This window comes from Vigna umbellata, chromosome 8, assembly GCF_029865625.1.
Source record: "Vigna umbellata cultivar VRB3 chromosome 8, Vumbellata_1.0, whole genome shotgun sequence".
NCBI classification, from domain to species: domain Eukaryota; kingdom Viridiplantae; phylum Streptophyta; class Magnoliopsida; order Fabales; family Fabaceae; genus Vigna; species Vigna umbellata.
The window spans coordinates 48146813-48161339 of record NC_142172.1 but is presented as its reverse complement, the minus strand read 5'-3'; the positions used below and the strand labels follow the sequence as shown (position 1 = coordinate 48161339).

The 14527-nt window shown below is 35.6% G+C and overlaps 2 protein-coding genes and 1 pseudogene across 3 annotated transcripts; all 3 read right to left on the bottom strand.

The window, feature by feature from the left end:
• Positions 1-2143: 2143 nt before the first annotated feature.
• LOC124832076 (ankyrin repeat-containing protein ITN1-like) lies at positions 2144-5778 on the bottom strand. The gene is made up of 4 exons (XM_047306195.2): positions 5575-5778; positions 4965-5492; positions 3800-4209; positions 2144-3333 (listed from the first exon to the last, which is right to left on the bottom strand). Exons 1-4 carry the CDS (start codon positions 5597-5599, stop codon positions 2500-2502), a joined length of 1797 nt encoding a protein of 598 aa, XP_047162151.2. The 5' UTR covers positions 5600-5778; the 3' UTR covers positions 2144-2499.
• A 1038-nt stretch (positions 5779-6816) lies between these two features.
• Positions 6817-11810, bottom strand: LOC148194851 (putative protein phosphatase 2C 11). 2 transcript variants are annotated; one of them, XM_088095687.1, is made up of 8 exons: positions 11582-11810; positions 9609-9766; positions 8241-8339; positions 7954-8112; positions 7559-7645; positions 7350-7441; positions 7169-7240; positions 6817-7077 (listed from the first exon to the last, which is right to left on the bottom strand). In XM_088095687.1, the coding sequence occupies exons 1-8, from the start codon at positions 11749-11751 to the stop codon at positions 6949-6951; spliced, it is 966 nt and encodes a 321-aa protein (XP_087951813.1). In that variant the 5' UTR covers positions 11752-11810; the 3' UTR covers positions 6817-6948. The 2 variants fall into 2 exon arrangements, with proteins under 2 accessions (XP_087951813.1, XP_087951814.1); XM_088095688.1 differs by having other exon boundaries at positions 9609-9751.
• A 1351-nt stretch (positions 11811-13161) lies between these two features.
• LOC148194850 (3-ketoacyl-CoA synthase 19 pseudogene) lies at positions 13162-13746 on the bottom strand (annotated as a pseudogene).
• Positions 13747-14527: the final 781 nt, after the last annotated feature.

The following is a 14527-nucleotide window of genomic DNA, read 5'->3' as shown; positions in this document are numbered from 1 at the left end:
AAAGAAGAGTTAGGAGGAAGTGAACTTCATACGTACAAGAATATGTTAAAATATTCACACCTGAAGTATAAAAGGATCCTTCAGTGCAGACAAGGTGACAAACAGCTTTTCAGGTGGTTCTATTCTGATTTCTTTAAGTTATCAGATGTTTGGCAACTTTGTAGCTATGAAATATATTTTATGTATAATGTGGATGCCTTCAAGAATCTCTATTTTTTTTAATTTTAATATATGACAACTGCTTTCAACTTTGGTATTCTGGGTCCTCAAAATTTGCCTATTCTGAATAGATTTTTGTTGTGTCAGCTCCTTATATTCTAAGCACAAGTTATCATAAAGCTTGTATGCATAGAGTAATGTAACATCTCTTGAGAAAAGTCACTCCCTTAAATAGATTTCAATACATAATTCTCCTTTTGCTTTCGTTTTTGTGTAATTTTGTATGTGTTTATTGTGCAGACAGTGGTTTTAATGCTGTTAAATTCCATTGAGATCCACGCTACTCCTCTTCAAAAATAAATAAATCATTCAGGCAGGCTACTTTTAACATTCAGTGTTCCTATTCGATCTCACGATTTCAAAGGTGACAAAGTTATTATTTTTATTTTTACTTGACTCGAAACTTGTGATCACCAACTAACTATTGTACTAACACTTCCCTTATGAAGTTAATCACTTATTATAGTGTAGTCAATAGAGCACTGGAGAGATTTTCATGTTAAAGTAGCAGCCATTGTTGTCCTATCAGCTGTCAAATGTTAGGTTTTCAATGTTTCCATGTGCTACAACTTGAAAAAACAGAAGAAAAAAAAAACTGTAAGCTATTGCTCACTTACTTTTATTATTTGATAAATTTAATTTATAAATAATGAAAGCTTATGTATGGGATTAAATACGAGATTTGTTCAACTTTATTAAACACGAGTAGGCTTTATTTTGTGTTCATCAATTTTTTTCTTAAAAAATTTCCTAACTCGGTGTTATTTTGTTGGATAATAATACTTTTGACAATATTTTTTTTACAACATTTTAACATCATCTGCGTGTCATTCTGTGACTGGTCCATGTTAGTATTTATAATTATTATTATTGATTGTGGAGTAATTTTGGACCAATCATAAAATGACATGTAGATGATATTAAAATGTTGTCAAAAAAATATTGTCAAAATATCATTATCCTATTTTTTGTTAGAGTTAACTATGTTTCTTTTTTATAACTTTTGACTTAAAATTAGAATTTATCTTTATTTAAAATTTCGTCACATTTTTTGTTTTTAAATTTTAAAAATAAAAATAAAAATAAAAATAATATTTTTAATTCAATTATATTCTATTTTTTAATATTTAAGTTATTTATATCATTTTATGTATTCTTACTTTAATATTTGTTAAAAAAATATTAATATTTAAATTATTTATATCGTTTTATATATTCTCACTTTAATATTTATTAAAAAATACATTCAGGTAAAAAATTTAATATAATTGAATTAAAAAAAACTATATCATTCATTTTTAAAATTTAATAACTAAATATATATCGAACTTTCAAAATTTAAAAACTTTAATATTTTAAAACATTTTTATCCATTATGACTAATTATCGTTCTGTTTTAAAACTAGCTGCTCCATCCTTTTTCGTTTTTTTTACTTCATCACTGTGTTCTTGTTACTCCTAAATCGGTAGCAACTGTGTAAATTAAATTATTTTTTATAATAAAATTCTTTAATTGAGATTCTATGCAACATAAACTATTTAATTTATTATTATAAATATTGAAAACAACGGCCATCTTAGTATACCACTATAATATTTTCAAAGTTGGCTGCTACACGTCGCTACTAGAAATGGATAACTGCAAGCTGACACCACACTTTAGAAGAGCAGATGGTCAATCAGAGAACAAAAGCAAAACCTTCATTACAAACTCAATCATACCCTTATCAGCAAATTGCAAACCTCGTTTTCACCTCACAAATTCATCAAAAATAAAAATAAAAATAAAAATACAATTAACAGGTATAGTACTATTTCATTCTGTATGAGCACTGCACATGATGCATGTATGAAGGGTCCAGTATGTAATCTAGGTAGTTGTAATGATTAGGCCTCAAGAAAATTGTAACAAAATACTCAGTAATGAACAGGATTGGCAGGTATATTTTGATAATACAACAATACATAAAGTGAAAGTTAAAGCAATGTTCAATTTATTTTCCTAGCAAATCACAACCTGGGATTAAGACACAGGTGCTTACATTCGCCCTGCAGTGCATCATTTAATAGTTACAATGATGATGAGAGCTTCATTCTAATTCCTCATGATCCTCCTAGAAAACCAGCAGCAGCAACAGCAGCATTAGCTGCAGAAGTCTGAGAGAACAATTTCCTGTACAGTGAACTCTTAAGTGGTAGAATGGGGAAACTCTAAACACCTGCATCCATTTTGCAACAATTTGTTCTTCATGATCCCCTTTGTAGGTTGCAAGTTCAAGATCAAATAGCATAAATCCGATCAACCTCAGAGTTGGAGAATTCAGAATGATGCCATGAGTTAGATCCACTCCTCCTGGCTAGCTGCTTCTCCTTCTTCCTCATTGACCTGCTTCTCTTAGATCTCACTACATAGAAAGTCATGGTGCCAATAACTCCAGAAATTATCACCCCTCCTACTAATGTAACAAGAATAGCAGCCCACCTATTCTTCCTACCCACAACTATGTAAGAAGAAGCAATAAATGCCACTGAAGTGCAAACAGAAGCCAGCCACATGAGCTTGTTGATGACCTCCACCACCCTTTTCTCTGCTTTAGTTTCACCTCTAACCAAGGTGATTTGAACAACCACCACGGCCAAAGATGTAAAAAGTGCAATAGCATTAAAGATGAAGAAGATTTTAAAAGCAGCATAAGCTGCTACCACCGCTGAGCCATCATTGTTATCACCACCAGGCACAGTGAATATAGCAGCAAAAGCAACTGTAGCAAACAACACTGCCACCACTGTTACTGAGTTTGTGGCATTGTTGATTCCTTCCCTATGAAGCTTCCTTAACTCTTTGGAAATATTATGAACATTTTTGTTGGTTCTCTTGGTTTGTTCAAGTTGCGTGTGAACATCTTTCTTGATTTGAGTAACAGTTTTCCTCAGTTCATCCCTTGGTTGGTTGAGCTCGTTAGCTCTGAGTGCTCCGTATCGAGAAAGACATTCTTTAATATCTGATGCCTCTTCACAGAGTGGAAGGCTTTCAACAATGTCAAGAGCTGTTTTGTGGTCTCTGGTTAATGCATTAACATTGGTGTCTGGCAGATGTAATAACTCATTCACTATCTGTGCAGGGAATTGAGAAACCATAGTATTAGATTTTCATTTGAGGAACTTAGACGGCTGATTAAAAATATACAGGGGATTTGCATGGTTTTATAAAGAAAAATTCAAAGACAAAAAGGATCAAAACTTCTGGACAAATGTAAGTTCAACCATACCAAGTTACCACCTTCGTTTAGATGTTTAGTTGCATTTATATAATATTATGGAAAATCTATAAGTGGTAAGCCAAAATTAGGAAAGAAAACATTATTACATTACATTGGAAATTCAAAAAGTCATAATGTTTCCTTTTTGAATAAAAACTCATCACATTTAGACAGTTAAAAGCAGCATTTAGTAACCCAGGTATACAACAAGAGATATTTAGCCATTTGGTGAGAGCCCCCCATCAGTTCTAGCAACTTCATTTAAATGGCCTCATCTATACTGATATGGTGCTTGTAATGCTATGAAACTGTTGACATACCTCTACTCGTTTTTTCCTGGTTGCCACATGTAATGCTGTGTTACCAAATTTGTCAGGAAGCATAACAATGGCAGCATCTGCATCAAGAAGTAACTTTACCACGTCACAACTCTGCCCTTTTACAGCCATGTGCAATGCAGTTTGCCCTTTCTTGTCAGTCCTTCGAGCCAACTGTGGATCTTTACTGAGCAAGGCTTTCACAATCTCCACATGGCCCTGACGAGCTGCCAAATGCAAAGCATTTTTGCCATTGGATCTAGCAATCTCCAACAAGCTACAATCCTTCGACAGCAGCTCATTCACCACTTCCGTGTGTCCTCTTGTCGCTGCAGTTATAAGTGGAGTCGAATTGGATGGACCAATAGTTTTGCTCAATCCCGGGTCATAATCTAGCAAAACCTGAACAATCGCTGCAAACCAAAATACACCATGAATAACATGGAAGAATAGAAAACCAAACACACATTGCACTACATCGGCACATAAGAACATCTCATCAGATTACACACCAAAAAATTGAAGTCCATCATCACAATGAACTTTCCCAATGCTACCAAAACATTTATACTTTGAATCTCGCTCCTCTAGTGTAAGTAAAAATAAAGTAAATAATCTCAGTCTCTGATGAGAAAAGCAAAGGTTGATACTTCAACACATTATGCATATACTTCAAATACCAACAGCTAAATTTCTAATCAATGGCTATGATCATGACTCCATCAATCCTATATTAAAGCCACTTCGCGCATAAGGGGGCGCTACCAAAACCTCGAGGCTGCAAAACCCTCGCCTGATTGACAATCACCACCAATGGCATATTTCAAGGCTAGTAGAAATCTGGCAGAATCCCTCCACCACCGGAACAATCCCCTGTTACCCTTTAGTACACAATAGGAATATTGTTGTGGAGAAGACTCATTATCATTCATCTGCCAAAGAACTCTCTTTAACTAAAGAAACTAGGGGTAACCGAAGAGTTTGTTCAACGAATTAGATTAATTACTTCACTTTCAAGGATGAGTTGCTCACTTTACAGGTTTTATAGTCTCTTTCCTAAACCTCAAGCAGCAGAGCATATGTTCATAAGTTCATAACTTAACTCCTCGTATAACTAACTAAAAAAGCACAAAGAAACACAAGTACCAGAAAGAGAGATACTACATACAGTGGTGGCCTTTACTAGCTGCAATATGCAAGGGATCAAATCCCGATCGGTTCTTCTTGGAAACAGTCTGAGCAGTGGAATGGTTGAGAAGCTCCTTCACGACATGGAGATGACCCTTTTCAGCTGCAGTGAACAAAGGGGTCTCACCGAGCTCGTTCTCTTCGTTGACGAGGCAAGCTCGCACTTCCGCAATCTCGGTGTCGAGATCGTCGTCGTCGCCGTCGCCGAGAGTTCCCATAACCTGAGATTCGACGTCGAGAAGGATCTGTCTCACGGCGCCGACGTCGCCCCTCTGTGCCGCCAGGTGCAGCTCCGTGTCGTTATGCCGCCCCGTCACTTGCTTCACGTACTTCTTCCTCCCCGTCTGGTCGATGCGCTTCCCCGAGTTCGAAAGCACCAGCGCCGGAGCTGTCGATGAGGACGGAGACGGCGACGGTGACGGCGATATCTCAGAAAGTGGATTCTGAAAGGCTGATGCTGGGATCGGCGATGGGGGGTCCTTTTCTCCTTGCCCGTCAGCTCCCGTTCCTGATACAAGCAAAAGGGTGATCGAAAAATGAAAAATTTAGAAGAGTGAAGAAATATAGAAAGAGAGAGAGAGAGGGAGAACCTGTTTGGTTTGGGTGAGAGGCCATTGAGATGGTGGAAGAAGGAACAGAGGAGAGTGTGGAAGTGAAGGGAGTAAGAGGAAGATGGTTTTGGATTGTTATGATTACAAGATATTGAGAATCTTAAAGTAAAGGAAGATGGGTGGAAGGAAAGTGGAGAAACAGACTCAGAAACACGAAACTTCAGAGAAACACACGCATTCGGAGGAAGACACTTTGGACTTTTCTTTTACTTGTCCTTCCTATAGTTTTCTGTCTTTTTCTTTTTTTTCCTTATCAGTAAAACATTTTTAACATAACCATTATTTATATATGTTTTTTAAATAAAATTTATATTTTTATGATCAGATTTAAATAAATTTGGATGAAGTTTACAAATTGATTTCAAAGTAGCCTGATTTATATTGAAATGTTTTATTTTAAAATTTTAAAAAATAAGTAATTAATAAAAAAAAAAAGTCTTACTGCCTTCTTTCCCGTTCCATAAAATAAACAAATTGGTAATCATTTTGATTTATGTAATGTGAACCTAAATAGTTGTTTCTTATAACTAATAACACTTTTCTTTGACTCAAGCTGAAGGCTTCGATTTCACGGGCTGGCATCATCATGATTCATGACCTAACTCACAATATTTTTCTTCTTTTTGGGGAGAAATTCCTTTGACATGTGTTTGATTCTGGACATGTGGATTTGAATTTGACGATAATTCAAATAGTAAGGAAAAAAAATGTGCTTCATATCCTTACACTCAAATATATGTCAAGTATATGGTGTTATATGTGAAAAATAGTTATTTTATTTTATCATATTTAAGGGAGTAAGTATAAATTTACTATATGATTAGTATATTCAGATAGGCATCTTATCATACCCGCACAGAAATATAAATGTTTAATTAAATTTTAAGTACATGATAAATTTATATATTTTTATTTGAATCACTTAAAAAATTGTTAATTAAGTGACCTGAATATTATTATTTTGCTCCTTAGTTGTCTTCATATAATGATGTACTTTTATAGTTAATATAATAAATAACTTTTATTCTTAGATATATAAACGAAAAAAAAGTGGGATTGGTACTTTTTTAGTTAATATGATAAAATGAGACTAATTTAAGTGAAGAGAAACCTTAACTTTCTAAGCAATCTTTTAGATTGAGTTAACATTAAGTGGATGATCTACTACCTTATAACTAAGATTTATAGAAGACCAAAATAAATTAGGGAGTAGCAAGATCATGATGAAAATAATTAATAAAGCAATTCGTTAGAAAACAAGATAGTACACATTCACACCCATTTATGATTTCTACGGTCAGAATTTCAGTTGTTAGAAACGAGAGATACCTAAAGTATAAGAGTACAAGCATATCAGGATATATCAAATCGAACAACAACACTAGTGATGTTATCAGAGCTTCCCCTTGCATAAGCTTCTTTTATGAGTTCTCTGGATGCCACTTCTGCATCTGTGATATTTTGTACTAACGACACCGCCTCCTGAAAAGGCAACGCACAATCAATCACAAAATCAAATTGAAAAATAAATCTATCTTGTTTAGGTCAACTTTAACGAGTAAGATAGTCTCACCTTGTTTGATATGACATTCCAAAGGCCATCACTAGCAATTATAATAAAATCTACACCGTCAATTTCTTCCTCCTAAGCCATAAAATAACAAAAGAAGGGGAACTTAGCCGGCATAAAAAATAGAACGACACAGAATACCAAATGGATGATCAAAAGTTTATGCGCTTATGATTTAGGCAACCTGAATTTCAGGGTCAGCAACAACATAAGGCTTAAGAAGTTTGTCGCCAAATGCACGGGACACAGCAAGAACACCACCAACCCTCCATGTTCCTGGATCAACCAGCAACAGTACAAGCTATTTATTTATTATCAATTTATTGTGAAGTATGCCCCCCCACTGCCCCTGCCCAAAAAAAAGACAGTACAACCCTACAGGAAGAAACTTACCAGCCCAGATTATAAATCCCCCAGCCTTTTCAATCCTTTGACGTTCATCAGATCTATCGGGCTTGTGATCAATAGACAAAGGAATAGCTACATTAAAACAAAAAGTCATCAAAAGAAGGCAAGAAAAAAAAAACGGAACAGGAATTTATATATTGCTTCTTGAGCCTATTTTGCCTATCCAACTAGCATAAACAATTTGTAAGGAAATTTTACTGAAAAGGATAACACTGGAAACTTAGGAAAACTGAAGTGACCCAAAACCAATGTTTGACAATGCACTTCATTGAAAGGAAACATGCTGCATATTCCCTCCACTCATCACCATATTAAAAAGATGCGGATTATGCCCAATGTAAATCAAATTCTCACTAAAACATAAATGACATGGCATCAACCTGAACCAGCTCTACTTGCAACTACTCTGGAATCACCAACATTTGCAACAACAATTCGGTCCCCCAACAACATAGCTGTTGATGCAGTTGACCCAGCATCTCTTTGATGGCCCTTTTCCTCATTGAGGTAGTCGATATCTGTCTGTTTAAATGCTTCTACTGCAATGAAACAAATGATTGGACAGAAAACATGTTAATATTTACACTGTCCAGGCGCAAACCAAACAACTGTAATGTGATATGAAAATTTTAACATATGTATAAATTTACAACAATGAAGTTCATACCTATAGCAGTCTTTGTGTCTTTGATAAAGTCAGGATGGCTACTCAAATTCTTAAATAGATTATTTTTCAAATATTCTGCAGTCCGGGAACCTCCATGACCTAAAAGAATAAGAAGCAAATTAACACTACTCTTTGATTTTGTTTCCTTATTTTTAACATATCTAATCAAATAATATAAATAACATTTTTATCAATATCAGAAATTAATATTGAATAAGGACCAGAGATAAATGAAGCATTCCCTTAATTATACAAATGTACTAGATTATAACCCTAACAAATAAGAAAACAAATCATTAGAGGAAATATAGAAAGTAAAAACTAGAAACCATTATTTAAACGTGACTAAGCTTTATTACAAATAAATCCGTTTTAAAATATAATATAGACTCCACCAACCATGGTTGGAATAATAATTTTCTAATTTGGGCTGTGCCTTACTCAATCCCAAACTCAAGAAGTGTCCATTGCCAAGTCTTTATTAGCTCTACTTTGACCCTATCGACCCTATCTATAGTTGATGTTGGGTTTCAACAATCATCATCCCAGTACAAAATATCTACAGGGGCAGTGCACCCAGGACGAAAGACTAGAAGGAAGGGTCAGAGTGTGTCTGAGACTGCTGAAGACAGAAAATGGAGAACTAAAGCATAGAAACCAATGTTGTAGGCAAACCAAAGTCAAACCAGAGCAAACCAAGCAGACAAAAGAACTCTAACAAAGAGGTTTCTGCAAGAACAATCTAGAAGCCACGTGCAGCCACCAAACATGAGGAGTGCAACAGAGACTGGGACAGAAGTCAAACAATAAGACGATCCTTCAAAGGAGAGAAGAGGCCAAAACAGAACGGGGACTTGCTGAGACGTGACAGAGAGAAAGACTATGTTGGTTCAGCCTTCAGAGAGTCCGAATCAACCACATGTAACAAAAAGGGCTGGACAGCGAGAAAATGAGCTACATGTAAATAACAGAAAACATGGATGGATCAAGAAAGCAAAGGTGGCAGATCCAAGAAGCAAAGGGTAGGATGAATCTAGTAGAGATGGAAAATGGAAACAGTGTTGAACGCACAGGAAAGATGTTTGTCAAATTGCCACAAAAGCTGAGACACTCACCATGGAGGCACATGCTAGCGAGATTGATCCTATGATAAAAAGCATGTCACCAACACCCAACAGCACAGATAATAAAAAGACATAAGTTATAAAAACGAAACAGGACCACAAGTTTTTATTCTAAATGCCATACCAAGTAATCAAAATCTTACAATTGCTTTGTAAATTGGCTATGTTGCACACCAAATCAGAAAAAAAGAGGAAATGGGGTAAAGATAAAAAAACCAATTTAGGGAACATAAAACAGGCTTACCATCAAAAACACCAAAAAACGCAACCATCTGACCATCGACCTCTGATATGGTGGTCTCAAAGAAATCCTCCATTGATGACCTTTTACCCTTGAAACTGGAATATCCATAGCTGAACCTTCCACTTCGACTTCCAGAGAGAAAGCTAGACAAAAATAATCTTTTTTTGAATATTTGAGAGTTGGGAGACAATTATTAGAAAACATAAGAGGGTACCTGAACCAAAATTCAAATATATTTCATAGAACCCTACAATTTAATTTGAATGAATTTTGGTAAAAAAAAATGTTGATGGCAGTAAATAAACAAATAATTTGGTACCATTACAGGACACAAAGTTAAAAATATATACATATATAAGAAAATAGAATTTTATATAAACATGACCAAAATGTATAACTGATTAAAAAACCACAAATATCTCGTAAGAAAAAAGCTACAGCTTGTTAATTGCTCAACAATCAACATTATAAAACCTAATCATGACTATGATACTACACTTTACTTTCAATCTTATAATTTCTCTGTCCATAATTTCCTTGTCTATAAATGACCCACCATTGCTTTGGCTTCAAGTTCACAAATATCAGGGTACAAGCCAAATACATACCCAAACCAGCGTTATAAAATTGTACATATATTTTCCATGTACGTGCCAAGTAATTATCATGGCATAGTGGTATAACTTAAATTTATGAATTTCAGGTCTTCGAGTTGATTCCTCCTTCACGCAATTTTCCTATTTCATTGCTTGAAATATCAACACTTGAACCTACCATTAGAGCATGAGAGCTAGACAACTAGGCTTTGAAATGTCAAGTATTGTAGCACAAAAGCAAGCCAGAGAAAATATCAAGTAGCCTACAAAATGCCTAACAGCCTTGGATGTGACTGTAAATCCAGACTGCCAGTATTGAAAGTTCAGTTAGGCATGGCATTGGATGTGATTGCAAAGTGGGCCTTGGATCAAAAACTGGTTTGTATCAGTCTTAAGACCGGTTCGATTATGTGAGGACTGACCGAGTTAATAACACATTTGATCAAATAATCAAGGCAAATCGGCATGGAATAAATTCCAAATTTGACTGGTTCAACCAGTCATGGAATAGTTAAAAGGAACTATCGGGTTTTGGTGTTGAGTGGGGGAGGGGGAATGCAACAAAATGAAAGGAAAAAGAATTCCATAATTTCCTAAATTCTTCATCTAATGTGGTAAGAAACGGATGCTTCCAGGTAGGACAAAGCAAATAAACTGATGATACAAACTTGAAAGGCATTACAAATTTTTAATGGGCATACAAGAACCACTACTTTGCAACCTCAACGCCACTCAACTTTATAACTTCACGTCTTACTATAACTGTAAAATATAAATATCAACAGAAAAATTGCTTAAAATCAGTAGTAGATGCAGGGTTTGGTCTGAGTGGTCAATTGATGAAAAATTTATAAAACAATCTTGTAATTCATAAAAAGTACAAAAAGGCACCACGAGAAATTATTTAACAAACATGAACATAAAAGAAGGGTACACTAAGCCATAACGCCCATTTCTAATTAACAGTAACATAGATTAATATAGATACTATAATTTCCCTCCTCGCTGCTTTCAGAAGCTTAAATATCAAGAAGGAGCAAACCCAAGTATTCTTATCATCAATTTGCGACGCCATATCATATCCTATCATACAAACACATGACCATCAACCCACGGCATTAAAATGCAATAAATTACGGTCACAATTTACAAGCATGCTATCATCGTATTTTTCCGGTCCTGCTAAGAATTTATTTTCCCATTTTATCTAATCCCGTTGATAATTGAATTTCCGAGCTCAACTTCTACTCATAGCGTCGATCACAAATTTGCCGATTAAAAGCCTCAATTCAAACTCCAAAGTAATAGAAAATTGAAACAAAAAAGAGGAAAGGCCCCAGAAAAGCGGGAAGGCCCACAGTAAATGGAAATAAGCACCTGATGCCGCCACCGCTGAAGAGAGAATCGTGATCCTTGGAGGACATCACAATGTTTGGCGTCGCCGGCGGTGCAGGCTGACCTTCAGCGGAAGACGAAGCGGTTACCGCGACCGCGGAGGTGGCCGCGGCCGCAGTGAGTGGTTCTACAGGGTCGGAGTTTGAGATCATTTTACCATCTCCTCGTTCTCATTTCTCCCTCTTTTTTTTCCCTCTATACCTCTCTCTTGCACTATCTACTTTACGCGTAGTTTATTTCGCTGTTTTCAGTTTTTTGGGTCCACTCATTTTCAACGAAGCCAAAAAAAAAAACAAGGCCCAAATAAGCATAAGAGAGCAAAAGGCCCAATACATGTCTGGCCTACAATCAAGCATCGTTTGATGGCTAACACCATACTGAGCTTCAGTGAATGAACGCCATTGTCATGCAAATTACTACATTATCATCTTCTTTCAAACGAACAATATAAGTTACTGGCTTTGACATGCTCCTTTCCATTTTCTACTTCACAAAAATGATTTGATTTTCTTGTAATAGTAGCTTCTTAATTAATACAGTAATTTTTTTTCTTATCAGACTAATTATAGGATACAACAACGAGAAATTCTCAAAGAAATGTAATTATTTTTCTCTGATAAAACATAGTTTTAGGTTGTTGTACTTTATCCAACATATTCGGTTGGTCTGGTTTGGTTGAACGGAAGGAAGTGTCAAAGAAGGACAAAACCTCGTAATGTTTAACCAATAATAAGAATTGTCTCCTCATGTAAGGATATATATATGCATGCACACTCATATATATCCCACGTCAATGCATTGCTTCACTGTTTTTGAATATAATAAACTGATATAGTGTTGGTTTGAACTACATCAACAAGACAGAAAAAGAAAACATGATATTAAAGCACATGTTATGTTTGTGTATTTCTGTATATAATATTCGCATATCACATCCTATCATAGTTGTAGTAGAGTTAGAAGTAGTAAAAAAGCATTAAAAAGGGTAAGGGTGGTGATAAGATCATACCCCACAGAAGAAATTTTGAAGGCAAACAAAGCAATAGATGAAGAGACATGTGAAGTTCTGAACAGATTCAGTGGTTGTTATGAGGAAGCCATGTCAAGAATACACAAAGGTGTTGGGAGAAAACATTTTCCATGAATGTGGTAGTTTGGTTTGGTTTGGTTCTCTTTTAAACCTCAGCTACCCAATATGAATTCGTTTAACTGTTATTTTCTTTCTGGCTGCAGTGACGGAAGCAGTTAAGGCTTCTACCATCTTCTGCAGTGTAGTAATGAGGGCACTCAGAGTCACTGTGCTTGTGCTCCCATTAGTTGCATTATTTGCTTGGAACACTGTCCGTGTTTCATGTTTCAAAAACTCCATTTTCAGTAATATATATTTGATTCTGTTTATATCTGTATTTACTTTTATTTATATATTTTAACATTTTAACAAAAAGGTATTTTTAGGTTATCTCATTTTTAGGTTTTAGGTTATCTCATTTTTTATTACACCACCATAGGCTTTTTAGTACGGTTTATATAGCATGGAAACCGAACTCAACAGTACATGCTACTCAAACCCAGAAGAGTAACAACACATAAAATAAAACACAAAATGTAAATTTCTTGTCCGTGCCACAGTACCAATGTGCACCAATATCCTGAGTGCTCACAACAATTCCGACAGAGTTCTTGTAAGTCTTGAAGAGTTGCTGCACCACATCAATAGCGATGACACTTGCACTGCACCCCATTCCTATAAGATTGAAAGCTTTGACGTTTTCTCTCATTTTGTACCTGTTTATGATACGTGCTGTGAGAGAAGGTGCCGGCGAGAACAAGGACACGTTGACTACGAGGATGTCTATCTCGGAGGGTGAAATAGCCGTCTTCTTGAAGAGGTTGTCGAGTGTGTCGAACATGATCTCGTCTATTTCCTCGTACGTGTCCTTAAGAGATGGACACTCCTCTCTCCCTTCAAGAATGGTTCTGGAGCAGTAAGTGTTCTCCCCAATCCCCGAAAACACAATGGTTTTGAAGAGAAACTTCAACTCCTCCAACCTCAACTTTCTGTTTTGTAGGGTAATCTTTGTGGCGGACTCGGTGTTGAGTTTGGTGTCTCTGGAGGAATAAAGCACTCGTAGGCCAACATGTAACATGATTGGCCTCTACGTTGAAGAATCAACCTGAAAAGGGAAAAGAAAGAGTATAATAAGAAGGGAAGGAGGCATAAGAACAAAACATCCATCTCTAGCTATATCAAAGAAGAAAGGGATATGGGGATGAGTGCAAATGCGTTAGCATATATATATATACACACAGATAATGTTACCGGGACTTTTTAACAACTTTTTATAATAATTTTTTAACAATTTACTACATGTTATCATGTTATTATTTTATTATTTTATTGACTTCATTTGAATTTATTTTAAAAAAAATATTTGAAATGTACCCATCACCAAAAAAATATTTTTCATGTTAACGTACTACGATGACCCTCACTTTTCAAGTTCCACTTTTAAGCGCAAGGTTTGCAAACTACAGTAACTTCCAACAACCTTCCATTCTGCTTCCATTTCTACCGGTGGTCCTTCTTCTTTGTTTCTTCTCTGTCGTGGTGGACCATTGTGTGGGAGGTGCTCTTGGTTGGTAGTTGGTGGTGCTTATAACCTTCACTTCGTTGAACAAGGTGCACCGAATCCGTTCTCGTATTCGGATGTTTTATTCTCTTTTGGATTTTCTTTCTATTATACTCTCTTTTGTCGTGATCTACTATACACTGTGTTGTGGTGTGAAATAGATTTAAGATTACCGCCCGTCAGCAACCCTAGTTCTAAACAAAAATTCACACCCAACAAAAGGAATCTTTTGATGAGTAAATATGTAGGAGGTAAAGAGAATTTGGGCTATACAACAGAAGATGAAAAACTATCTAAA

Excerpts from the sequence above, each read along its gene's own strand:
- LOC124832076 (XM_047306195.2), bottom strand. The coding sequence starts at position 5,599 with ATGGCCTCTCACCCAAACCAAACAG. Across the intron at positions 4,210-4,964 it reads AGCTAGTAAAGGCCACCACT|CGATTGTTCAGGTTTTGCTA; the intron begins GTATGTAGTATC and ends TTTGGTTTGCAG. Across the intron at positions 3,334-3,799 it reads CCAGGAAAAAACGAGTAGAG|ATAGTGAATGAGTTATTACA; the intron begins GTATGTCAACAG and ends TTCCCTGCACAG.
- LOC148194851 (XM_088095687.1), bottom strand. The coding sequence starts at position 11,751 with ATGATCTCAAACTCCGACCCTGTAGAACCACTCACTGCGGCCGCGGCC. Across the intron at positions 9,767-11,581 it reads TTCAGCGGTGGCGGCATCAG|ATTATTTTTGTCTAGCTTTC; the intron begins GTGCTTATTTCC and ends ATTCAAAAAAAG. Across the intron at positions 7,646-7,953 it reads TGCAAGTAGAGCTGGTTCAG|CTATTCCTTTGTCTATTGAT; the intron begins GTTGATGCCATG and ends GTTTTAATGTAG.